The sequence below is a fragment of the Melozone crissalis genome, unplaced genomic scaffold, assembly GCF_028551555.1.
Source record: "Melozone crissalis strain CALT ecotype California unplaced genomic scaffold, PUWL_Pcris_2 ptg000027l_1, whole genome shotgun sequence".
NCBI classification, from domain to species: domain Eukaryota; kingdom Metazoa; phylum Chordata; class Aves; order Passeriformes; family Passerellidae; genus Melozone; species Melozone crissalis.
In genome coordinates, this window is record NW_026535805.1 from 69730202 (window position 1) to 69754965 (window position 24764).

At 42.4% G+C, this 24764-nt stretch overlaps 2 protein-coding genes across 4 annotated transcripts; one reads left to right on the forward strand and one right to left on the reverse strand.

Moving 5' to 3' along the window:
• The first annotated feature begins 3490 nt into the window (after positions 1-3490).
• TMEM14A (transmembrane protein 14A) lies at positions 3491-11932 on the forward strand. Of its 2 annotated transcripts, none has more exons than XM_054280568.1 (5): positions 3491-3568; positions 4819-4904; positions 6491-6592; positions 9955-10039; positions 11038-11932. In XM_054280568.1, the coding sequence occupies exons 2-5, from the start codon at positions 4829-4831 to the stop codon at positions 11075-11077; spliced, it is 303 nt and encodes a 100-aa protein (XP_054136543.1). In that variant the 5' UTR covers positions 3491-3568; positions 4819-4828; the 3' UTR covers positions 11078-11932. The 2 variants fall into 2 exon arrangements, with proteins under 2 accessions (XP_054136543.1, XP_054136544.1); XM_054280569.1 differs by lacking the exon at positions 3491-3568 and adding an exon at positions 3966-4059.
• Positions 11933-13015: 1083 nt separating this feature from the next.
• LOC128939531 (glutathione S-transferase) lies at positions 13016-23917 on the reverse strand. Of its 2 annotated transcripts, none has more exons than XM_054280559.1 (7): positions 23845-23917; positions 19579-19685; positions 18138-18189; positions 17772-17904; positions 17013-17154; positions 14086-14217; positions 13016-13362 (listed from the first exon to the last, which is right to left on the reverse strand). In XM_054280559.1, the coding sequence occupies exons 2-7, from the start codon at positions 19663-19665 to the stop codon at positions 13240-13242; spliced, it is 669 nt and encodes a 222-aa protein (XP_054136534.1). In that variant the 5' UTR covers positions 19666-19685; positions 23845-23917; the 3' UTR covers positions 13016-13239. The 2 variants fall into 2 exon arrangements, with proteins under 2 accessions (XP_054136534.1, XP_054136533.1); XM_054280558.1 differs by lacking the exon at positions 23845-23917 and adding an exon at positions 22292-22504.
• Positions 23918-24764: the final 847 nt, after the last annotated feature.

The window sequence follows — 24764 nt, forward strand, 5'->3', positions numbered from 1 at the left end:
CATCAACCTCCTTAGCTTTTTAAAACAAGTTTCTGTTACTTTGACACCGCTGTCCTTCTCACTGCTTATCTGCCTATGTGTGTGTATATAAAAGCTTACAGAATTTATACCTAACAGTTGCTTTTTTGTACTGGAATATAACAACTGACTCCTTCCTTGATTAACTATATCATTAAACCTGAAGCCTCTGAACAAGCATTTCAGTATTTTATCTCCTCTTCCTTTTCCATAATCCCACCCAATGAGGAGAACAGCCTTTGCACAAAAATATTCCAGAATGACACCTGTCTCAGGGTGCTTAGCTGCTCTCTTCTCCCCATCTCAGTATCTTTTCTTCTGTCTATGGGATTTCAGAGGCACTCTTCCATTCCTTCCACTCAGAGACACCATTCCACTCCAGATCCCTTCTGGAATCACTTTATGTTCTGGGATAGCAGTTAGCAATAAAGCTTACTGGAAGCTTACGATTATGAGTAGCCCTTAGCGTTAATACAGGAAGACCAACAAAAAGCACAAACATCTCACCAGAGACAGGGATCTTTCATGTGCTTCCTCCTGCCAACACCTTCTCTAACAACAGGTAGCCTCAGCAAAAATGCTCCAGGGCAGAGAGGTGGGCTGTGTTACACAAGCCCCTTAGAGGTTTCTTGTTTTAGACACGACATAAGCAAAGCAAGGCACGAGCTCAGATTTTCTCAGGGAAGGATGCCTACATTCAGTTGAGACTGTAGCTGGGGCTAACACAAGGTAACTCATAATACAGGTGAAACTTTTTAGGGACAGGGCTGTACAATTTTAAGAAGGCTCCACTCAACACTTTTAACTCTTTTCCTCTTCAGGTCACATTTTCCTGAAGATGGAAAAATATATCCCTGAAACTAAGACAATTTTCTTGCCAGATTTGAAAGTTTGTTTTTTCAAAGCAAAGAGATGCTAGGGGCTGTTCAGTGAAATAGCTATGTTTATAATGGACAAAACCATGTATTTTTGCCTAAATTCATCCTTGTAGTTGGCTCAATTGTTGTAAATGGAACTTTCCAAAACCAAATCAAACAAGTCATAATACAAAACAAAATAACCAAAACAAACTAAAATAAAACAGCTGGAAGCAGACACCCAACAGGGGAATTTCAGCTCAGATTGGCAGTAACAAGCAAGTGAAAACTATACTAGAAAGCACACAGCAACAGTAACACTGGCTATGTTGCTAACTCTGTTAGAGCTCTCTGTAAGGACTGAGGTGTTTGATTTGTCATGCTACCAAAAACTAATTTAATTAATTCTACTCCTATTCAAAACCTCCCATCTGTGCTGTAAAATACAGCAACCATTTTGCATCAGACAATAGTTAAGTAAAACCTTAGGGAGAACAGTACAAAAATACTTTTTGTAATTGAAAACTGAAGGGAACATAATAAGCAGCATATAATTATGTGAATTCAAATTTTACTCAGACTTCAGGGTTACCCAGTCTTATTAAGTGATGAGTATCATTGAATCAGTGAACACAACTGGTCATTATCCTAGAGGTGCCAAAAGATACTGTATTTGTTGCACTTTGGAATCCCCACAAATAGAATTGCATGGTTCTGCTCCATTTAATTCCCTGTTTATTTTACTGCGTTTTTCAAGAGCCGCAAGTCTCATAATACTTCATCAAGAAATCCACTCTCTGGATTTCAGCTTATGAATCCACTTTTTGTTTGCATTTTGGAGCCATCCTGCCCTCAAGTGTCCTGTGTTTGTTTTCCAAAGCTGGTGTACCTTAAGTTTTCCTTCCCACAGACACTGTGGTGAGATAAGGAGAGCAGTACTGTTTTCCACTGAGCAGACAGACTTGGACAGCTCACATGGAGTGGGTTTGTATTGCAGCAGTTAAACACTACCAGAAAAAAACAAATGGAATGTTAGGAGTGGAAATTAGATACGTTTACTCTAATGAGAATGTTGATTTGCTTTCCAGTTAGCTCTTTGGAGCGGAAAACTCCCACACCTTTAAGCAAAGAAATCTAAAGGAAACACAGGATTTTGGCAGAGATTTTCAAATGACCCCTGAAGGAGGCAGGTATCCAAGTCCTATCACATGGCACTGTGAGTCTCTCCCTGTTGTGGCCATGTTTACGCTCAGTCTATTTGTGGGAACAAGGGAAGTGTGGGGAACGTTGCACATAGGCACCCCTGTATCACCCCCGAAGGATATGTCCTGTGCTGGTCAAGAATCGCTCACTTAAGAAAAAGCTGAAGAAACACTGCGGAGGGGGACAAAATATGGACAAAAATAGCTTGCAGTGGAATAGGTCCAGCAAAAAGGGTCAGCAGACAAGAAGTCAGGGTGTTAAAATAACCACATCAAGCAGTTTCATAAATGAGCTACGTGTTTAGTATCAGAGTGTCAGGGCTTGTCCCTGATGTTTACCCTGACAAACACATCCGAGCATTCAGCCTACGTGCCTGCTCACCTGGCTTCATGCAGCAGCTCTCAGACTTTGAAAATACACAAGCAAGGAGAGAGAGGAACCTGCTTATGAGAGGGGCAGGGGGCAGAAGGGTGCCTGACACAGCAATGAGTGCCCATTGCTGAGTCACAGGGCAACTGTGGGGGCTGCAGGCAGCAGCCCCTCACCCTGTCTCTGTGGAATGGGCGCACTTTGGGGACAAGTGGATCTGCAGATGGGACTCCATTCGCTAATTCTTCCATCCCAAACATGACAAGGGGGGTTGGCCTTAAAAGAGTAAAATATCCATGGACCTTTCCAGAGCCTGAATGACGGGATAAGGAGTCTCAAGCAGGAGATGCCCACCTTGGAGCAGGGCACAGTAACTGAGGGGCCCCAACAGAGTGTGCTGCCCTACTGCAACAGCATAGCCGCAACTCACAGAACTGCTGGGGGTGGAAGGCACCCATACAGACCATCTAGTTCATTACTAGTACCATGCTCTGTCCAACCGAGCTGAAACTTTGTGTGGTTTAGTTTATGGCCATTGTTCTATTGCTGCACACCACCAGGAAGTCTGGCACCGCCCTCCCAACACCCAGCTTTGATTTATACCCATGAATGAGATCTCTCTCATTCTTGTCTAGACAGAACAGACTCAAGTCCTGCAGCCTCTCCTTATAAAAGAGATCCTCCAGATGCCATCTCATCTTTGTGGCCTCCGCTGGACTCTCCCAAGTAGTTCCATGTCTCTCCTTTACTGCGGAGCCCAGAACTGGGCACAGCAGTCCGGATGTGGCCTCACTAGGGCCGAGTGAGAGGGAGGGATCACCTCCCGCTGGACACGCTCTTCCCGATGCACCCGCGGATACCACTGCTCCCCTGGCCACAAGGGCCCTGCCGGCTCATTGCCACCCGCTTGTCCCCCGCGGCCCAGCTCCGCCGAGCGCCGCCAGCCACCGCTCCGCCGGCGGCGCTGCGGGCGGGCCAGCCCGACCCGCCGCCATAACGGCGACAGGCGCCCTCCTTCCGCCGCCGAGGGGCTGAGCCGGGCGGGCGCCCCACGGAGCCCGGCGGGCGCGGGAGGCGGGGCCGGGGCCGGGGCAGGTCGGAAGGCGGCGCGGCAGGACGAGGTACGGCGGGGCTGAGCTGCCGGGGGACAGCGGGGGGCGAGCGGGCAGCTGGGCGGGGCGCGGGGCCGTCCCTCCGCAGGCGCCTGCCTCCGCCTGGGGGCCGCCTTCGCCTGAGGGCCGCATGCCCCCGGAGCCGCCCCCCGCAGGCGCCTGCCTTCGCCCGGGGCTGCCTTCGCCCGAGGGCTGCGCCGCGGCGCTGGGAAGCGAGATACGGGCTGGGGGCCTGGGCGGGAGGCGGCTGCGAAGGCCAGGCACATCAAAGGCCTGGGAATTCCTGTCCCCTGCATCCCTGGCCCCGCCTCTGCAAACCTCGGTCTCCGGGGGGCCATGGCCCCCTAAAGCCACCTTTTGTCCTGAGGGGTTACGACCTGGGGAGGAGTGGGCTCGCTGCGAGTTGCTTACTTTAAATACTAAAGGGCTGACATGAAATGCTGAGTGAGCACTCTTTGCTAGCACCCTTTAACGCTGTGGTCAAGGGCACCGACGCTGAGGTATAAAGAAGGATGTGCGTAATTAATTTGGGAGGAGGAGGGCAAAGGTGTGTCCCACCGCTAAAGGGAGAGAGGCCGTGGTGCTGCAGGGGCTCTAGGGACCAGCATCACAGCAGAGCCTTAAATGCTCTCTGCGGAACAGAAGCCTAACTTCAGACAATGCATCGAAATGTAAAGGTGAAATAAAAGGGGCATAGATGCAGGAAAAAGTACCTGTATGTGTAGCTTCCCAAAACACCCTAAGTTTCTGTCTGGAAACTTTGAATAGACTCTAAAAATTCGGGGTTTTGCCGGGTGCAATGTTTGTTACATGCCTCTTGAAGTGCTCCAGGTCTAGTGTTGGTGAAAGGAGATGCAAGCCCTGAGCTGAGCACTCAGAAGACCTGTACGTATCCATAGTGTGCTCTCAGCTCAGCAGCATGACACAAGTGCAACTAAACATGCTTTGGATGGTGTCAAGCTTTTTGCATGCATACATGTATTTGTGGCTGGGAAAAATGTATGCCACATATATCCAAAAAAAACCCTAATGGAAATATTGTATACCCCTATAGTGGGGTGTAAGGAAGGGCAGCAGTTAGTGAAAGGATGGTGCAATAGCTAGCAGGCACACCTTCACCTTCTGAATGTTTTGACACAGTGCCAAACATGACTTAGGAGAGTGTAGTGTTATTTAGAACCCATTAAATAATGAATTCTTTTTTACCAGGAGGAAGGAATTTGTTTGCCTTCAGTTGCAATATATTTGTTTTTTTCCAGGGCTGGGACCATGGCTGTTGACTGGATTGGTTTTGCATATGCTTCATTGCTGGTGTTTGGAGGACTTGTAGCATACACCCGTAAAGGTTAGTACTGGGACAGAAGGATTTGGAAATGAAGCATTTGATTTGTTCTGTGCACTGTGAGACATTAAAACTTTGCTGTAATTAGCACAGGTGCATTTTACATCCATCATATGCTGCTGTAAATGCACTGAGTTTCATGAGATGCTCTTGGGCCAACTTAAGCATTTAAGTAAGCTTGTTTTCAGGGCAAAGAGTGGAGGTTGTCATGTTATCTTTGACCTTAAATACATTTTGGGCTTTTTCATCGCCTTTCAATCATTCCTATGTTGAGCACAGTTGTATCCTTGATTAAAGCTTATTTTCTACAGAGAAATCCAGGCTTGATTCTGACATTTCCAGATGCACGGTGGGAGAAAGCCCTCTACTCATGATGGTTAATTCTCTGGTACTTTAGAATGGTGCCTTTCACAGTAAGCTAACGAGTCGGTTTTAGGTGGCAGCGTACCCCAAAGCGCAGTTCGGTGTTGCGGGGGTTTTGCAGCCCCGTGTCCCGGCTCAGCGCCCGGCAGAGGTCGCAGCGGTACCGAGGACGGGCGGGCGGGAGCTGCGGGCGCGTTCCCGTCCGCTCCCCGGCAGCGCATCGGTCACCGCCCCTGTGCCATCGTCCGTCACCATTCCTGTGGTTCAGGGCCACCGTCTCCCTTCCTAGTGTGCCCATGCCTTGCTCTCAGAGACACGGCTTCACGCTGAATTTCTGAGAACGCTGTGGTTTTGTGTTTGCAGCCAGCTGCACTCACTGACTATCCCATTCACCTGTTCTCTTCACTCTTTAATACTTGGTCGATCCTTGTGGCAGATCTAGATAATTTTTTATTGGTTATGATTTACATTTTCTTGCAAAGTCTTGATTAAAAATACTCAAAAGGATTGGGAACTAAATGGCATCGGGGATCTGAATTCTTTATTTATAAACATTTGGGGATCAGTTTAATTCAAATAAGGTCTGCTGTGCAGATTCTACACTTTTTATCATATAACAAATGTCTGTTCAGAAATTTAAAATATTAGGGATATATCTGGGATTTATGAATCAGTTTTTCAATAGCAAGAAGATGTCAAGGTACTTTTAGAAGCCTTGTTTTCATCCTCACTGCCATTTTTTTGGGTTTTTTTCATTCTTTATTCATTAAATGGGATGTTGGTGGTAGCATTTCTTTGTCCAGGACTGATGTTAGACTGAAAGGCCTGACATTATAACCACACATGTTTTCCAATTTACTCTTTATATATATTAGTACATTTCTACCATTTTTGTGGACTCCTAAGATATAGTTAAAATGAACATACAGTTCAGAGAAATTACAAAAATCCTTCTTAAGTGTGATAGAGAAAATAGCCAGATTTGGGTTGTATTTTTCCCAAGTTGCAAGTATTACTGGATCCTGATCATCTCCCTCTAACTTAGTTGACTTTTCCCCTAATCTCACACATTAGAATGACCCAGTTACAGAAATATTACCTCTCTCTTCACACTGGGTAAGCTGGAATGTGGCAAAATCAGTTCTATTGTAGAGAGACAGCTGCTGCATAAAGATTGAGCGTAAAGACCTTGTGTTGAGAAATAACACTGGAATGATTTCTTGCAGGTAGTAAAATCTCTTTAGCCTGTGGACTCACCTTTGGCTCTGTGGCTGCTTATGGAGCTTTCTGTGTAACGTGTGATCCCAGAAATGTGAAGATATCATTGTGTAAGTGTTTCACTACAGTAAACAAACAAACAAACAGCATCCTGAACTGCATGTAAAATTCTCTTTTTAGTAAATTTTGGGTATTGCTTTGGTTTAAATATTGGGTTTTAACTAGAGTTCAGCACTTCAGCCTAGCTTGGAAACATCAGGGGCCATTTACAAGGTAAGGCAGATCATTGACACAAAGCCAGTAGGTGTGTGTTACCACCTGGCAGCACCTCCTTTTATGAGATGTTTGCCTAACATTGCACATATTGTGAAATCCAGCTGATAAACAGGAGATAGTACTATAATAAAATCATTACAGATTGAATTTTGCAATCTGAGCAATAAAGGAGATGGGGATCCACTGTTGCATAAAGTGATGTATCCTCAGCTCCCAGGGAACGGAACAGTTCAACTTAGGGGTTTTCCTTTGCTGCTAAGGAAGACAGGATACAGACTGGGCAATAATCGTCATGGCAGCTAGTTTGCCATGAAACCCTCATGGTGGCAAAAATCTACAAATCTAAAAATCTTTTGGGGGACATAAACCTTGCACAAGTGAATTTGCAATAAGAGCTGTTGGGAGGTTGTCTCACTCATGGTTTTAGCAAAGGTGGTTTAGGCTGTGGTTTCACATGCAGAAATGCATTTAAAATGCATTTAATCCAGATTGTGTGAGTACACAATTAGTTTTTCTCAGCTTAGAATTTGTGGTGTGTTGTTCATTCTGGCTTTGTTCTTTGCACCAATCACAGTTATAAAAATTTCCATTTTAAAAAAATGTTGCGTAGCATTGACAGCAAAGTGTTCCCAGCAAGTTCTTTATTAAAGGTGGTAATTGTGGACCTGATCTGCTCCTAGATGGCCTTAAATTGGATTTCCAGTTTTGCCACCATGACCTTGCTCAGATTAAGTTATCCCACTGTTTAAAAAAAACCCAAAACTTTTTTTGGAATGAAGACATAGCCTTAAATATATGTACATTTATAATCGTTAGTGTGAGATGCTTTTAAGTCAATTAAGTCACTAAATTAGATGCAGAATTTATGGAAGACTCATTAAAACTTTATAAATGCTGCCCATTTCCCAATTCCCAGGTTTTGAAGGGACTAATACAAAATTTTCCATTTATGTGCTTTTGAATGTCTGATATCTAAAATACCCAGTGTTTTACATTTAGGAGTTTCTCAACTGGAGAAATGTACAGTACTTGTTTAGCAGAAGTTACTGCAATGAGATGAGATAGAGTTCACTACAACTGCCTTAGAAAGTTTTTCTTACATAAAGTAAAAGGAACAAAGACTTTTTAAAGCAGTCTTAGTTTAGAATGTTTACAAAGAAAGGTTTTAATTGCTTTTCTTACAAATGTGTATTGCTTTTGTAGAAAACTAGGATGTTTTCACTAGTGCCTAACATGCCAAAATGTGAAAAGCAGCTAGAGCACAAGTGAAAGATGGAAATTAAGTGCATGGAAGTGACCACTCTGAACTTGGAAACCACTACAGTAAATTACAATGTAAAATAAAGCAAGCGCCCAAACCTTTAAAAGGTTAGGAAATCTAAAAACAACCCATTCATCCAAACCAGAATTATTGACAGTAGTTTTCACCTATGCAAGGCTCTCCTGCAGTAATTTAGGTAATATTCTACTACAAGACCTTGATAGTAAGGGTGTTGTAACTTGTCCTACATACAAAGAGTATGTAGCCAAGGGGTACCCCAGGCAAATTATCTTAGTTGTTTTATAAATTACTATTTCAGGCATTTTCCTACTTCACCTGAAATAAGCTCTGTGTTTTCTTGGCTACTTTAATGCATTTTTATGTGTTTGAAGTAGATTTAGAAATTCAAAGCTTAGTATGCAAGAGTTAGTAGCATTCATAATGCAAGTTGATTCTGATCTGTAAATGATTCACTGGATTGAATTGCTCTTGATTTATTGAATCTCTTTGGTTTAAGGTGAAACAATGAATGTGTAGCACTTTCTGAAATCTGGTCTGAAAGTTGAATGCATTAAAAAGTCTCTGGAATGTATGAAAAGCCAGGTACTAGCAAATGGGGGAAGAAAGAACATTACAGAGTGAATATGCTTTGTAGTTTGTAATAAACTGTAAATATACTCAGGACTCTGGCAAGACACATGCTGTGGAATAGTTCACTCCTTGAGACATTCCTGAGAGGATCAAGGCTATGTGACTAGAAAATAAGAGCAATGGATAATGGAGCATAATATTTTTTTTTTTTTGCAGCATATCTTTGATGAGTGCACATAGTTGGTAGAGTTCTGTAAGATACTTGTAACTGTCAGGGCTTGTTTTGTATGCTGAAGTGAGTTTAAAACTAATTTTTGACACCTATGAACAAAGGATTGGCCCCAGGATTAGACAGTGGAATTTGAAGAGAATTAGCCAGATGGTTTAACTACACCATAAAAAAGGGAGGAGATCTGTGTGACTGCCATTACTTTGGCTGTGAAAGTGACAAAGCCCAGCTGCTCATGAGAAGTCCTGCCTCTCTGCCCACTTTTAGGAAGCATTTCAAGTGCCAGTTATTTAATGAAGGTAGCTATCTTTGCAGTTTCATGTGTTCTCCTCAATCTTCTCATTTATGTAGCACTCTGCAGCCATAGTTCAAAGTGAAATCCCTGTGCCTGATGAGTTCAATGGTGCCTCCATTTTTAGATTAGACTACTCCAGGAAGAAGATGTAGTTTCTTTCATAGTTGTTCTCTGCTGCTTGTCCTGCATTTATTGCCCTCTTGGGCTGCCCACCTCTTGCCCACAGGCAAGGAAGGTTCCCTCATAGCAAAAGGCTCCAGAGGAATTGTAGTCATGAAGGAGATGTTGATAGCCGTATTCTGTAGCAAAACCAGGTGGCAAACCTTCCAATATAGCTTTTAAGGCTCAGCAATTAAAGAGCTAATATCCTAAAAATAAAACAGATAAGAAGTTGACTGCTCTAGCTCCTTGAATAGTTTGAAAACAGCTGCAATGATCTAGACTGGTGGGATTTATGAGACACTATTCCTGTAATTCAATATTCATGTGACTGCTATGGCCAAGATTCTTTCTACTTTGTTGGTATCCCCATGAATTCAGATATGGGTGAGTAGAATTGACTGACTGACAAACTTACCCAGTCTTCATGGAATAGGATTCAGCATTGTGCTGCACAGGGAAGCTTTATTTGTAGCTAAAAGAAATCATAATGGTGTATTTTGGAAAAGCAAGAATGTCTTTATAGACTCTGTTTCTGATCTAATGTTTCACTAACTTGCAGTTCATAGAAAAACAGAAATGGCCTTTGATAACTCTGTGTGTTCTTGAGTGGTCCACTGAGAAAAGTGAGAACATAAACATATTGGATTGTCTTTTACAGTTTCATCTTTTCTTTTGACCATTATAATGGGAATGAGGTTCAAGAGGTCCAAGAAATTAATGCCAGGACTAGTAGCATGCCTGAGGTAAATACATATTGCAGATCTTATTGTAAAGATTTCACAGGTTATCAAATAGTTGCCCTTTCACACCCTATTCAAGACACTGTTGGTGGAAGTCACTGTCATTCAGCAACTACACAATTTAAATGAAATTAGTTTGGAGGTCACAGTCCTGTTTCCAGTGAGCAGCTTTTTCATCTTACTAGGCAGATACAGTTGGTGAGAAGTGACTTTCTCAGCACAGAAAGGAGAGGGCAGCAATTAAATATTAATACATATTGATAAGGCTTTTGGAACAACCTAGATAAGCCTTAGTGTTTTCAAACACATACATATAAAATTAGTCTAATTTCATACAACACTGTCATCTTAAAAAAAATAGGCTAACACTTTGGTTTAGAAGTGCTGCATTCAAAACTACTGGAAGCACAGTACTGTTAAAAACCAGGACATTTTAGACCTGATCTAAGAACTTTGGCCAGTATTAATGCAAATTTTTAAAAAATTCTGGCTGTTCCAGCTGCTTTATTGCTACTGTTCAGCATTCTGGAAAATATGATTTTCTGAATCTCTTAATTTGGAATTAAATTATGGAGTAAGTTCAAAACTTTTTTCCCAAATAGTCTGTAATGCAAAACATTTTCCAGGTGTAAATCAGAATCCCCATCTCCTGAAGGAATAATAACTGTAGCTTTTTCATTTTAATATTACAGATTTAATATAACACCATTCTGTTTTACTTCAGTTACATACAGGGAAGAAAAAATCAGAAGCAATTTAAAAATTTAAGAATCGGGACTTACACTGGAAAATGTTATTGTCCATTGTGGATTGCTATTCCAGCCTCAGTGGGCTTTGTTTTTCTAGACACTGTGACTGGAGATCTGGACACCTGAAAAGACAGCTTAATAGAGACTCTAGTGTCAGCTACTTAAGAATGCACTGTTATTTAATGATGACTTACACTGATTTTATTAATGACAGCCATATTTATGTTTTCTTGTTTTGGTTTTTTTTTTCAGCCTATTGATGATTTTGAGGCTTGTTTTTATGCTGCTGTAGGAGAATTTAGAACTGAATATGACTGCCATGACCACCAAACAGACATGCTCTCCGTACTTGAAAGACAAGTTTGAACACAAGTCTTACACTGCATTTATATTTTCTGTAAAAGATCTGTACCTGTTAATCGATTATTGATATGTTGTTGATATTTTAAAAGCTTTTTTAAAAACTAAAGCAAGTGTTTTGTTCTTATATTTTGATCTACTTTCATTTAAGCAGTCTATTAACTCATAGGATTTTTCTTTGTAAGTTTCTTTTAGGGGCGCAGAGCACCCCAGGAAATTGAATTACTCTTGCACTGTATCTCTGAAAGAATATCTATAAATACATGTTTATGCTAAAAAGGTATCTTGTATTGAAGTATAATTTTGTAGTTTCTGAGATTAAATAATCAGTTCTAAATCAAAAAAGTCTTGGGCCTGTACTGTGTTGCACTAAAAAAACAACTTTCTTTCCAACCCACGCTCTTGTTCCCCTGGTTCTAAATATAAAAAAAAATCAGTGCTCAAATAAAATATAACAGGTTTGAAGCTTATCAGTTTTTTAAGCAGAAGAGTGAGGCATTTTGTCAATGAAAGAGTCTGGTGCTCTGCTGTGCACTCAGTAGTGGTTTAAAACATGTTCCATGCTGTAAATTGCCAGTGACATGAACCATGGCTGAGGTTTGTCATCATGCTGCACAGAGAGGTTGCAAGCTCTCAGTACTCTGGGACAGGTTTGCCATTCCATTCTCACACAGACTATCTTGCTGAACTCCCCCCCTGGTAAGCAGAAGAGACTGTTCAGTCACAAACTATTCAGGGATTGAAGTTGCTTTGGTTTGTGTACAAAATAAATATTCCTGAAGTCTCACAGCTTGGCTAAGACTGTCTTCTGGTGTACAGGAAATATAAGGAAAATCGTTAGGAAGCAGTATGGGTGGGTGCTTTGCTGCTTTTCATTTTTTTCATACAAAGCTTGCTTATGAAAGTTATTGTGTATCAGGATACCTCCTTTGTGCTGGTTCCTAAATCATAGCACTTATCTGGAAGAGAGGAATAGCCCAGTGAAATGAGTACTGTGCTGGGCAAAGCACCGCTTCCAGCTACTGAGGTAATCTTAATGCAAACCTGTTTGGAAGTCAGCACTGGGGCAGTGTGGTTTGTACCTCTGAAATGCACATGGCTCTTCTTAGGTACAAGTCAGGGAAGGAGTTAACTTTCCTGGGCAGCAGTTCTTCATGTACACTGGCTGACTGCCTAATCAGTTGGAGTCCTGCTGAGGAGAAACAACTAAGTGCAAAGAAGGATGGTTTATGGCAATGTTCTTGAAGGGAACACTGATTGTTCCCATGAAATTAGGGTAAAGAATCTGACAGAGTAGTGCAGCTTTAAGCACTGTTGAGGGAAAACTCACTTACTGAAAAGGTAAGCAGCCAGTGCACTTGGCTTTATAACTGGGAAGTGACTGCAGAAGGTAAAACCTTATAAAAAAAACCACTCAAGGGGCATTTGCCTCACTGACCAGCCAGCCAAGCAGCAAAAAGAAGAGCAAGGGAATAAGTGCTCTCAGCAGATGAAAATCACAGCAGGCCAATTAAACACAAGGACTTTGATCTTTCAGTGAAAAAATCACTCCTAAGAGATTCATGTGGAGATTAGAAAAGTTTTTTACTTCTGCCCATAAACTTAAAAGGATCATGAATTTTAATTTTATTTTTTATTTCCTTAATTTTTAAGCTGTGAAATACAGCAGGCAGACAGTGAACTTTCTAGGAGACCTCCTGAAGAACCAACCCAGAAGATTCTAGGCCTGAATTTAAATGAATTCTCAGTTTTCAGGGTGTGACTCCTCGGTCTGGCAGTTTATTAAAATGGGTTTGGGGATCATGTGGCATTTCTACAGTACTCCAGAAGCTACAACTGAACATTTTACCCTACCAAGCATGCACTATAATTGAACACACACCAAGTGTCAGCGTATTTTATTTCATATAACTGCTTCATGAAATTCTTCTTTCTAGATGCAACAGATCCAAATTAGCCTTTTACTCTAATTTAAAAGTGTATTCAGAGTCTATTGTTTCAACACTGGCCATAAGATGCAAGTTACAGAGCACATCTATGAAATTTACAAAGCAAGCTCTGGTAATCTACTACAGTTGGGTTATTTTCATCAGATTAGATATTGAATATTTTCCTCACAACAGCAACAAACTTCTCATCTGTTGGTGGCTTCCGCTGGCTACCAGGCTGTAAGAATTTTTTGATTGTTGGAATGTTGCTGATTCTTCCTTTAAAAGCCTGTAAGAAGCAACAGTAATGCCAGTGAGATTAAGGAAATTATAATTCCATCCATTATAGTTTAAAGATCAGGTGACTTGGATTTTTACTTGTCAGACATACTTATTAAAGAGTAAAAGGTATTAGCTTTTTCTGATCTGTAATGCTGATGCTATACCTTTGTTTCCCAGATGGGAATGGGAGAAATTAATATTAAAGAGTTAAGATTCATCTAGTAAAAATTGGAAGAAAAAACTCCACATAGCAATCCTGCAGATATATTTGAGAAAAAAAAAAAGAGGCAAAGACAGGAATATCTCAGTGCAAAGCACTACAGAAGTCAAGATATAGGAAACTGAACTGCTCTTTGTATATGATTTCTTAAAAATATAATTTTGCTGGCAAAAAGTAAAGGACAGGAACTGCAGACACACCAGGCCACAGACTTTCCTTCTGGATATTGCTGCTGTGTTTGAAGACATGGAAGTAGCAGTTAAAGGATCAAACTGGTTGCACTAGTGAGTGAATTCCTGCCAGCTGAGAACAACTAGGAAAAGCAGAACTGGAGAAAGGCAAGTCCCCAGCAGCTCTGGGGCAAGGCAGTGCACTGAGTGCAGGTTTTTGTAGTCAAACAGACCAGAGAAGTGTCAGTACAATGGTTCAAAAGATGTAAACATCAATTATCTTCCAACAACAGTCAGTGAAATTTGTTACCTCCCATATTGACAGCAGATGATTACTAACCTGCAGCAGGGGGAATGCAGACAGTACATCAGGCTTACATTCTTCTGCCATTAAAATGGCTTCCAGCAGATGGATGTCTGCCCAGCTTAATTTGTTGCCAACAAGATAATCCTGTCCATGATCTTTTAAGGCCTATAAAGTATGAACAAATAAACAAAAAAAGTTCACATGGGATGTAACTATTTTATCTAGGTATTTCATTGCAGACAGATTTCTGAAAAAACACAGCAGAGCAAAGCCATGCAAGAACCTATGAAGTTAGAAAGTGATACATATTCTTTAAACAAAAAATCAAATCAGAATTCATGTTTCAGTGTGTGCAGTCCCATCTCTCACTCTAACCTACTGCACCAGGTAGCTGTATATCAAGTCCAGTACCACAAGAAAGACTTAATCACACAAAAGGAACAGGACTAAAGTAATTGGAAGAAGTAGTCAGGCCAGTTTACATGTAAGCACACCTCTAATTTTTAAGAAAAAAGTTAAGTGAATTTCCAGATGTTTCAGCAAAATTTGCGTCTGCTGATTACAGTTTGAAATACGTGCAGAATGAAGGAATACAACCTCCCAGCCTTTATCTCGTAAGGAAGGACTTGTTTATGGCAAACTGCTGATGCAAGAATCACAGCCTGCCAAAGCTAACAAGTGTAGCAGACAAGTTGAGATGAACATTGCAGCACAGCTTCAGAGCAGTCACCAGCTCTCCAGCCTGCCTTTCACCTGAAGACTGTCACCCTCCCATCAGGAGCAAGAGAAGGCCATGTCTGTGCCTAAGTCACACCAAGGCCACTCCAAATTAACAAATGTGCAGTAAGACATCAGTCTGTGACCCTGGAAGCCAACTGCTTCTCCAGGCCCATCTGCCAGTTCTACCATAGAGGCAGCAATCATGGGCAGAGTCACAGCTGATCCCTTCACGTAGTTACTTCCTACTCTGCTCTAACAAGGTCTAGCACAGCTTGTTTATCACACGGTGTGGAAACTCCAAACATAGCATCTGATTGCCTGCAGGGCTTTATATTGCTTTTTGCTGCTCCATCTGGCTGCTGAGTGTTTAAAGTTAACTCTCACAGCTAGGTATGCTTCCTGTCAGCTTCCAGAATTAATAACACATAGACTGCAAACCCTGATAAGCTAAGCTGAATCAATAGACATCTCCAACAGCTGGTACAGAAAGAAAATGATTAACCATTTTAACAAAATTAACTAGGCTAAAATAATGGAAAAGTTCAGCTGTGTCTCTACATTAGCAAATAGGGGTTACTTTAAAGACTCTCCTACATGGAGCATACATGCTAAAACATATCACAACAGTAGTTTATGCCACCTAAGCACAGGCTTAGAGAATTTTGGTGCATTTTTATTGTTTAGTAACTTAAAATACATATCAGACTTTGAAAGATTTGGGTGTGTAATCAATATCTCTCAGCACAGCCCTCCATTGGCATGGGAGTGGATATATATGAACTCTGATTACAGAAGTGCTGGATTATCATTTACATTTTTATTTTACAGGGCAGCCTCTGTGGGTTTTGTTTGTGCAATTTAAGGCTCTAATAAAGTGGGACATGAAATTGCATCAAGTCCTGTAGTTTTTGAGTGGACTTCAGCTGCCTGGTAACAAAGGCTTCAAGCAGGAAACCTAGTTCAGCTCTGAAACAGCGCAGCTTTGTACCCTTGGCAGATTTCTGAGGAGACCACTATGCCCTGAAAAAGCAGTGGCACCAAAGGAAAAGTTACAAACAGAAACAAACTTGTGAGATGAGGATCACAGCTGGCTCAATTCAAACAAGAAAATCTTAACACAAAAAAATTTAAAATATCCTTACATGAGAAATAAAACAACAAAACAAACAGCAAGTTGGTGGAAAATGGCAGTTCAGTAACATCCCGGCAATGTTCCAGGGAGAAGAAAAGAACGATCCACCCCCTCCTGACCAACTCCTCCCTAGCCAAGAAAGCCTCCTCATGTGCTCTAAGGGGATGGCAGGCACAGTAATGCCTTCCCTCACAGCTCAGGCTCTTTGGTGCATGCTAGCCAGTAAATAATTGCTTTATGCTTTCTGTGCTACATGTATCTTGCTTGCAGAGCCTCTCTGTGCACACCTAAGGATGCCCAAGTAGCAATTCAGAGAATGAAAATCATAGTCTCTAAATAAAATACATTTAAGCAATTGATTTAAGGAAGATCATAGAATTAGATCCTTAGCTGTAAAGCACAAAGATATTTTACTTTGAATAGCAGGAATAAAGGAGGCTGAGTGTGACACCTTATTGTTCTCTACAACACCCTGACAGGACATTGTAGTAGGGTGGGGGTCGGCCTCTTCTCCCAGGTAACCAGTGACAAGAGAAAATGGACTCAAGTTGCACCAGGGGAGGTTTAGATTAGATCTGAGGAAATTTTTGTTCATGTAAAGGGTTGCAAAGCACTGGAACAGACTGCCAGGGAACTGGTGGATTCACCAACTCTGAAAGTGTTCAAGAAACATGTGGATGTGTCACAGGAGGACACAGTTTGATAGTGAATATGGTGGTGGTGCTGGGTTGACAATTAGACTTAATGATCTTTAGAAGGTCTTATCAAACCTTAACAATTCTGTAACACATTACACTTCCAGACAATAAGTACTGAAGGCTGGCACAAGGTCTGAAATGGTGCATTTAGGCAAAACACTGGGAGCCATCAGCCACTAAGCTAGGTTGGAAAAGAAAGACAGCAAAGAGACCCAGTACTGAAACCACCCCAAAAATTATTTTGTGGCCCTCTTTTCACATTGCTGGATACTGGCTCCATCATACATTTCCAAAGTTATACTGTCACTTGCATTCTGGAAAGTATTTGTGTGGGAATAGTGGGGGAGTGGGGTAGGAGGGGGAGCCCAGAACTCACTGTCTTTGTGAACTGCTGGTGATTTATCACTTACCTTTTCATAAACAGGGAAGTACCTGGTTGTAGCTCGTTCAATGATTAAGGCAAGATTCTTTTCTTTTGTATCAGCTGGTTGAAAGGGGAGATACATGATCATTGCCATTAGGTCTGTAGTTCCCTCCACGTACATATCAATCCTGAAACAAATATTTTTGTTCAACATATATAATTCAAACTTTCCATTTTAATTCTTTTCCTGAAACACAACCCTGAAGTGATCACTGAGTAAAATGTTTATTAGAGAATAATAAATATTTTACTCAGTGATTACTTCAGAGTAATCACTGAGTAATACACTGTAACGTAATACACTGGTTTCTTTTCTTGGTTCTTCCACTTTGAGAAAACTTCCAGTTTTTTTCAAAGCACAAATTGTAAAACAGGCTCACCGTATATGCAATAAGCAAAACCAAGGCTGCAAGTAATGTATTTAAAGTGGAATTCACGCTGTTTTCCATTAATAATCTACACATTTATGCTGTGGGAGAAAAGACTGCACATGCAAACCACTTTAGGGAAAAAAAATTAGTTTTGAGGTCTAATCATGAGAGGATTCTGGCTAACAATTGCCAGTCCATAACAATCTCCACAGTCTCTGGAGCCGCCCTTCCATTCTCACAAAATAAACTCTCTACAGTAAGTGACAGTCTGCTAGGTATACTCACCTTTACTGCAGATACTTCACAGCAACATTCTCTCTGTAAATATTAACAGGCATGGAGGAGTGTTAGTAAGTGGCACACTGTTACCATACCAGGCTCTCTCCTTCAGGTCCTTCCCATAGAGGTTGTACTTTGCTGCAATGTAGCTGAGGATGGCTCTGGTCTGCACCATCTTCATCCCATCAATCTCCACCATGGGCACCTGCTCAAACAGCAGCACTCCATCTAGGGAAGAAAAAGGATCAAGCTACTCAGGCTGCTGAAATACTACACTGAAAATAAGGAAGAGACCTGGTAAGACAACAAGACATTTCTAATTCTCAGGGATGAAAGCATCCACAAGGAAGAAGTTCTTCTTTACAGGTCAGATCATATTGCAGGTCTTAAAAAAATACCTCCTGTTGTTCTTTTGTTCTGTGTGTGAGAATTTCTGTTTAGGGTACGGTTTACAGACTCACCATTGCGCAATTTTTCTAAGTCTTCTTTTGTCTCTATGAATTCTTCCTCAAACTGAAAAGCAACAATAGAAAACAAGGCTGTCACTCCAAAGGCAGTGGAGAAGTGGAAGGAAGGCTGGCAGTTAGAGCTCACCTCTCCACACCATTCTCCACACTTCTCTCATTGTGTTGACCCTGTGAGGAATCCATTCAGTGCCAGGAGCTGGGGGAGCAGCTGCAGTCCCAGCTGCTCATGGAGCCCTGGGAGCCCAAGGCAAGAGCTGGGAACTGCCTCCCTTTGCACAGCACAGGGCATGGGGACGTGTGGCACTGGCCAGGTGAGCCACAGCAGGAGCCCATGACCCCAAAGCTTCACTTAGACTGTGAGGGTACAAAAGACCAGCAGTTTCCTTTGTTCCAGGTCCCTCCCTGGAGGCATAATGTTACTCTGTTGTTGCACCAAGACTGAATTACTTTAAGGACTGATGGACAGGCTCCTGGATGGTCAGACAGGAAAGTTTCCTTAACAGATCCCCTACTTCATCTCTGCTCCAGCAGAGACAATAACCCAAGACTTTGGTGTCCCCAGCCCCACAGGACTGTACAAAGCATTAAGCTCCAGAAAGAACTTCCTCGTTATAAAGACCACAGTCACCTGCATGAACCATAAACTGATACCAAATAATGCAATTAAAAAGCAGCTGATGCCACATGAAATATTGAGAAAATTCTTGTAAATTATGCCTCTCTTACACAGCATTTATCTCCATCTTTAATCCACTGGATTTTTTTTTTAATATGGACATTTGAATGAGGAGAAGATCTTGGTTTCCTCAGCACCTGTGCTCTGCAAATTCTCTGTCAGCAATATTCTCAAGTGAGCACCATTTAAAAAAGCCTTTTATTTCCAACAGAGTACAAATAGTTTCAAAAAAACATATTCAAACAAAAACTTAATGTAGAAATTAAGATGTCATAGGATGGCCTTCACCTTATGTGAATCTAGATAGATCCCCTAACGCTGCCTTTGGGGCAGATCTGCTGATTTATCCTACTCAGGTCCTGACCCAAAGAACAAAAGGTGCTTTCTTTGGAGAGAATGTTCATAAGTTTTCACATGGTATGCATGGTCTTTCAGTGGAGAAGACTCATGAGATACAGGGAAGTTATGAGCATTGATAAAAAGTCACTGTTTTGTCTGTAGCGACAATTTACAATCTCATCTTAAAGTATGTTTCAAAAATGACACCCATCAATTCTCTTTATATGTTAAAATATCTTCACTGTGTAACTATGGCTCAAGGAATACATGAAATAAAACACAAGAGTGTATCACTCAAACTAAGCATCATGACACAATTTGTCATGATGTGCATATCCCTAAGCACAGATGCAATTGGGAAACCCTTCCAGAGGATACCTATTTTAATCACAAGTCACTTTATAAAAAAAAGGTACAAACCTCAACCCCAGCTGCTGCTAACAGCCATCGGATTGACTCCATCTTCCCCCTTCCCTTGGTGTAGTGCAGCTTGGGTTTCCCAGCCATGATTTCAGAGTTCTTGTTTCCTGATAAAATCAAGATGATAATCTTATGGAAGCATGCTTTAAATTAGCATTTTGAATGTCTCACTCCAAACTATTAAATACAGTTGGATAAATGAGAAAGTAGAAGAACAATCAAGTCCTCCATGCTTGTGTTTGATGCAACCAAGTTTCCTGAGAATGAATGGAATAAAAGAAAAACTACACAGTACCAGAATGTGCAGCCATTCAGCCACATCAAGACAATAAGCATCTCCTAAATAATATATTATTGTAGTTTGAACAGCTTACTGAGTTTTACAACCAAAGCAGAACTGTAGGGTACTCCTGAACTAGCACATTTTTAACCTTGCAGTGATGCAATCTCTTCAGTAGGTGTTGGTTTTGTCACATGTCATACCATACTTGAAAAATGTACTGTATCAAATGAATGGCTTCCAAAGAACACCAAACTAGTGTCACCAGCACTGTTTTCACCTCTCTCATATGACAATTCAGAGCCCTGCGCTCCTGTGCCTTTACAAATATGCTTTTAAAAGCAACATATATCACCAGGGCTTCTACATTCCTTATCCAGCTGCTACAGTCAAACTGTAACAGAGATTTATATTCTATCTGCCCTGAAAATTTAACTTTAAAATCAAAAACCAAATGGAAGGAACTGACCTCTGTTGGGCAGATAAGGCCTGGGCAATGCCCCTGGCACAAGAGGGCTCAAGTCAGCCCATCAGATGATGGTGCTGAGATGAAACACTTGGTCCTTTCAAATTTCCCTGCCATGTGCAGTCACATGCCACTGTATGACATGGGCAGCTGATGTGAGCTTGCCTGGTGCTGGAAACAAAGCTAACACTGTACTCTTATCCCTAATGGGTCACAGAAGAATGAACCAAATTTCATAAGACAGAGGCACAGACTGACAGAATGCTTCATTGTTAAGCCAAAGGTTTATCAGTTCACAGGCAGGCTTTTATTTATGCTCGCATTGACTTCACAATACATAGCTGGGCCACAAAGTAAAAACTTTGGCCATAATCCCAAGGCATCAATAAAGAGGCACAGACAGCACAACAGTGTCAGGGGAGCCTGCACCCCTGGGCCACTCCACTGAAGTCCTTTGTGATGGGTGCTGTCTTCCACAGGCTCTACAGCACACAGCCATCACTCTGCCAGCAATGACTCACAGGAGAAAGAGGCGCCCCCATCCAAAATGCAGCTCTTCAAAACCACTGCTCAGCTTCCACCTAGCCCTGTGTCATAGTTTAGCAAGAGAAGAATTTTTTTAAATAATACAAAGCTTCCAATCACTAAAAACCTAGACAAGACAAAAACCCTGAGAACTTCTTTTCTCTTTCACAAGTTACCAACAAATCAAGTAACCATTTACAAGACCGAAGCAACATGTTAACCCTTTCAATCCTCCCTCAAATAAGAAAAAAACCCTCAAAATACAAACATACAAAAAAACCCCATAAAAACATCAAAGTCAGTAAAAAAATCAAATCCAGAGAAAAAACATAAAGAAATACCTTAATTTTAAAACTAAAATCCTCTTATAAACTATAGAGAAAAAACTCTTTTTCCTTATAACACCTAAAACTATAAAAAAATTTAAAAATCAAATTAATATAAAACAAAACCCTCCATATTAAAATAAACAAATATTAAAATAACAGTAATCCCATAAAAAGTTTTTTAAAAAGTAATCCTCTACCCCCAAGAAAAAAAGAAAAAAATCTGTTATTTTAAAAATAAAAATAATTTTTAAAATAAATAAAAACTTTTACCTTTTAGCAACTCATCTTTAAAACAATACCCCATAAATCAACATAACCCATAAACAAACTGTAAGAAAGCTTATAAAAAATAAGAACTTCACAATTACAAATTTCCCTGAACAACTACTGTTCGTTAACAAAACACAAGAAAACGGGTTTTTTCTTGCAGAAAAGTCTCCATAACATTAACAAAAAAGACTTCTCTCCCTAAGTAAACTAAAAAAAAAAATTAAAATATTAAGCTATTTTTTTATTTTGTTTCTTGACATTATCAGTAAGAAAAAATATTTTAAAATATATGTTCTAAAAATGTTGTTCTAATTCTTATTACTCTTTCTTTTAGTTACTGTTAATGATCTTTTCTTTGTACTCTTTTAAAATTTTGAACCTACTTTACCTTTCTCCTAATCCCACCTCACAACAACAAAAAAAATCCATTAATAATTAACCAACACCAAACCCACCACACTCTTTAAAACATTAACCAAAAGAATCTCAAAGTCAATAAAATCTCAAATTAACAAACCAAAACCACGACACAAAATTAGGATTTCTACCCAGTTTCAAACTAAAACCACCACACCCTGGCAGTGTCTGTGTCCCTGGACAGCTCAGTCCCTGTTCCCCTGACACAAAGGTTGTGCTTGTCAGTGGATTGTGTCTCGAGTGCAGCTGGCATCTGCTCCAGCACTGCCGGACGCCTGGCTGACACCTGAACAAGGCACTCAAAAAGGGACTTGGCACAGCTCCCTACCAGGCCCTACACACACAGGACCATGATCTAAACCTCCTTTCTATTTCCCATGAATGACTTACACTGTAACAAGTAAGAGAGCTCCTGATCGTCTATACTTCAGAAATACTTCATTCCCCGATGCTCGGAAAGTAGGTGTTGGTCTCAGCTTCACCAGAGGGGAGAACTGCACTTAAACCCTCACAGAATGGACAAGCACTCCAACCTCCAGCAGTGGGAGGTCCAGTGGGACCAAGCCTGAGAAACACACTGTAAGGACAGGCTAGCATAGGCAGAAACAGCAAACATCCTTGACCTCTCCACAAAGCAGAACTGGAGCTGATAAAATTCAGCCCACGCAGAGCCCTGATTGCCAGAGCCCCGATTGCCAGTCTCAACTCAGTGCTCCACTGAAAACCGGGACCTATCCCCTGAAAAGCCAGCAATATCCTCCTGCAAACGCACTGCTAAAGGTCCGAATTGGGCGTTCAGGCTGAACACTTACATAAGGCTGCAAGCTATTCTGGTGACCCTTTTATGGCTCTGCAATGAATATCCCTTTGTAAAATACTGAGCAGTGATAAAAGAGTCGCAAAATTGGTAAACTGTCTTTCTTGAATAGCAAGAATGGACCTGAAAATTAATCACAAACTTTCTTGATGTTTTAGCACATCAGACTTTCCTTGGACCACAGCCACGCAGGTGTCAGAGAGGCAGCTACTGCTGTGATCGCTGTATTAAAAACACCCCACATTGTTTTGTCCAAAACAATTCAGGCACCAGCCTTTCAGTGAGGAACAAGTAAATGAATTTAGCAGCAAGCTCATAATCTGAACAAAGATCTTAAACTTTCTTCCTAGCCGGATATGGGCCCCGGAGCAGTTCTCTGCAGCGCTTTGTTGCTCGACCCCGTCCCGCAGGGGCAGCTCCACACAGCGCAGCGCTGCATCGCTCCGGACCACCTTAACCCTGCGGCTGCTCCCCAGCGGCGGCTTCCGCTGCGGGCCGGGCCAAGTCCGGCTTCGAAAAGCTTCCTTCTACCGCCGGAGCCAGGAGGAGCGTCCGGACGAGGGGAAAGGCAGAGTACTCCCAGAGATTGCAAAACTTGCACTCCAAAGAGCAGTTTCTCTTCAGCTTCCCCGCTGATCGTACCCAGAGCCACACACAAATAAACCCCCTCTGTGCCCACCCTCCCGACCGTCCCGATCCCTGCTGCAGGAGACAAGCTGGGGAATAACCCCTGGACAAACTCCCTGGAGCAGCACAGCAGGACGGGCCAGCCGGTGTGTCACGCACCTCGCCCTTTGCCCTCCGGGCAGGAGCGCTGACCCGGCCGGCACCGGGCAGGAGCGCTGACCCCGCCAGAACCGGGCAGGAGCGCTGACCCGGCCGGCACCGGGCAGGAGCGCTGACCCCGCCAGAACCGGGCAGGAGCGCTGACCCGGCCGGCACCGGGCAGGAGCGCTGACCCGGCCGGCACCGGGCAGGAGCGCTGACCCCGCCAGAACCGGGCAGGAGCGCTGACCCGGCCGGCACCGGGCAGGAGCGCTGACCCGGCCGGCACCGGGCAGGAGCGCTGACCCCGCCAGAACCGGGCAGGAGCGCTGACCCGGCCAGCACCACTCGCTCCACCGGGCTGGCGCCGCCCGCCCCCCGCCCGCCGCCGCAGTACCGTGTGCCCGAGCCGCTCCGCCGCCACAGCACCGACACGGCACCGAAACAAACAGCGCCCGGTCCCCACACACGATCCTTCCGCCCCGTCAGGCGGCCGCTCCTCCCCTCGGCTGCCGCCGTGCCCACCGCCCGCCCCGCCGGGCGCATCATCGTCCCCCAGCGCTGCAGCTCAGGGAAAAGCCCGCCCAGCCTTGTCCCTGCAGTCTTGCCGAGTTTCTGTTGCAAAATGTGGAATGTGTAAACATTTTCTTGACGAGGGATGTGCTTTGATGTTTGATCTTTGTATACTTGCAAGCCTAATCAACAAGAAAGAAGTTCTAATCTGTGAAACAGAGAGCAGTTACCTAACAAGGTCTAAGTGAAGTCCAGCTGTGGGAAAGAGAAATTACTTGTCATGAGAATCGCCTTGTTAAGAGTTGAACATGTTTTAATGATCTCAAACCTAGGGGGAGTTTAACAAGGCTTGGAAAGAACAATGTACCTCTGATAGTGGATACATAAAATACAGAATTTATGGGGCACAAGGGCATTTGGCAGAACTTCCAAGATAGGGAAGAAACGAAAAAAGCCCACTCAGCAACTGTGCTGAGATCAGCTCTGAACGGCTATAAGACAATTCTGGCAGGGAGAGATTCCCACACTACTGACTCACAGCCCACCAAATCAAGAAACCCAACTCAAAAGAAGACAGAAGACACAGTGAGCATGTAGACTAATTAGCATGAGAAGAGGGAGAATCATTAACCAATAGAAGAGAGAACATTGATTATTAAGAGAACCAGACAACTTGTAGTCAATTAACATTAATGCCTTTGCTTGCTAAAATGAATAAATAGTAAAAACTTCTTATTGATTTTTGGAATACCACCAAGCAACCAGGCTTGCACAACTCTGAAATTAATAATCAATGTCTCATTT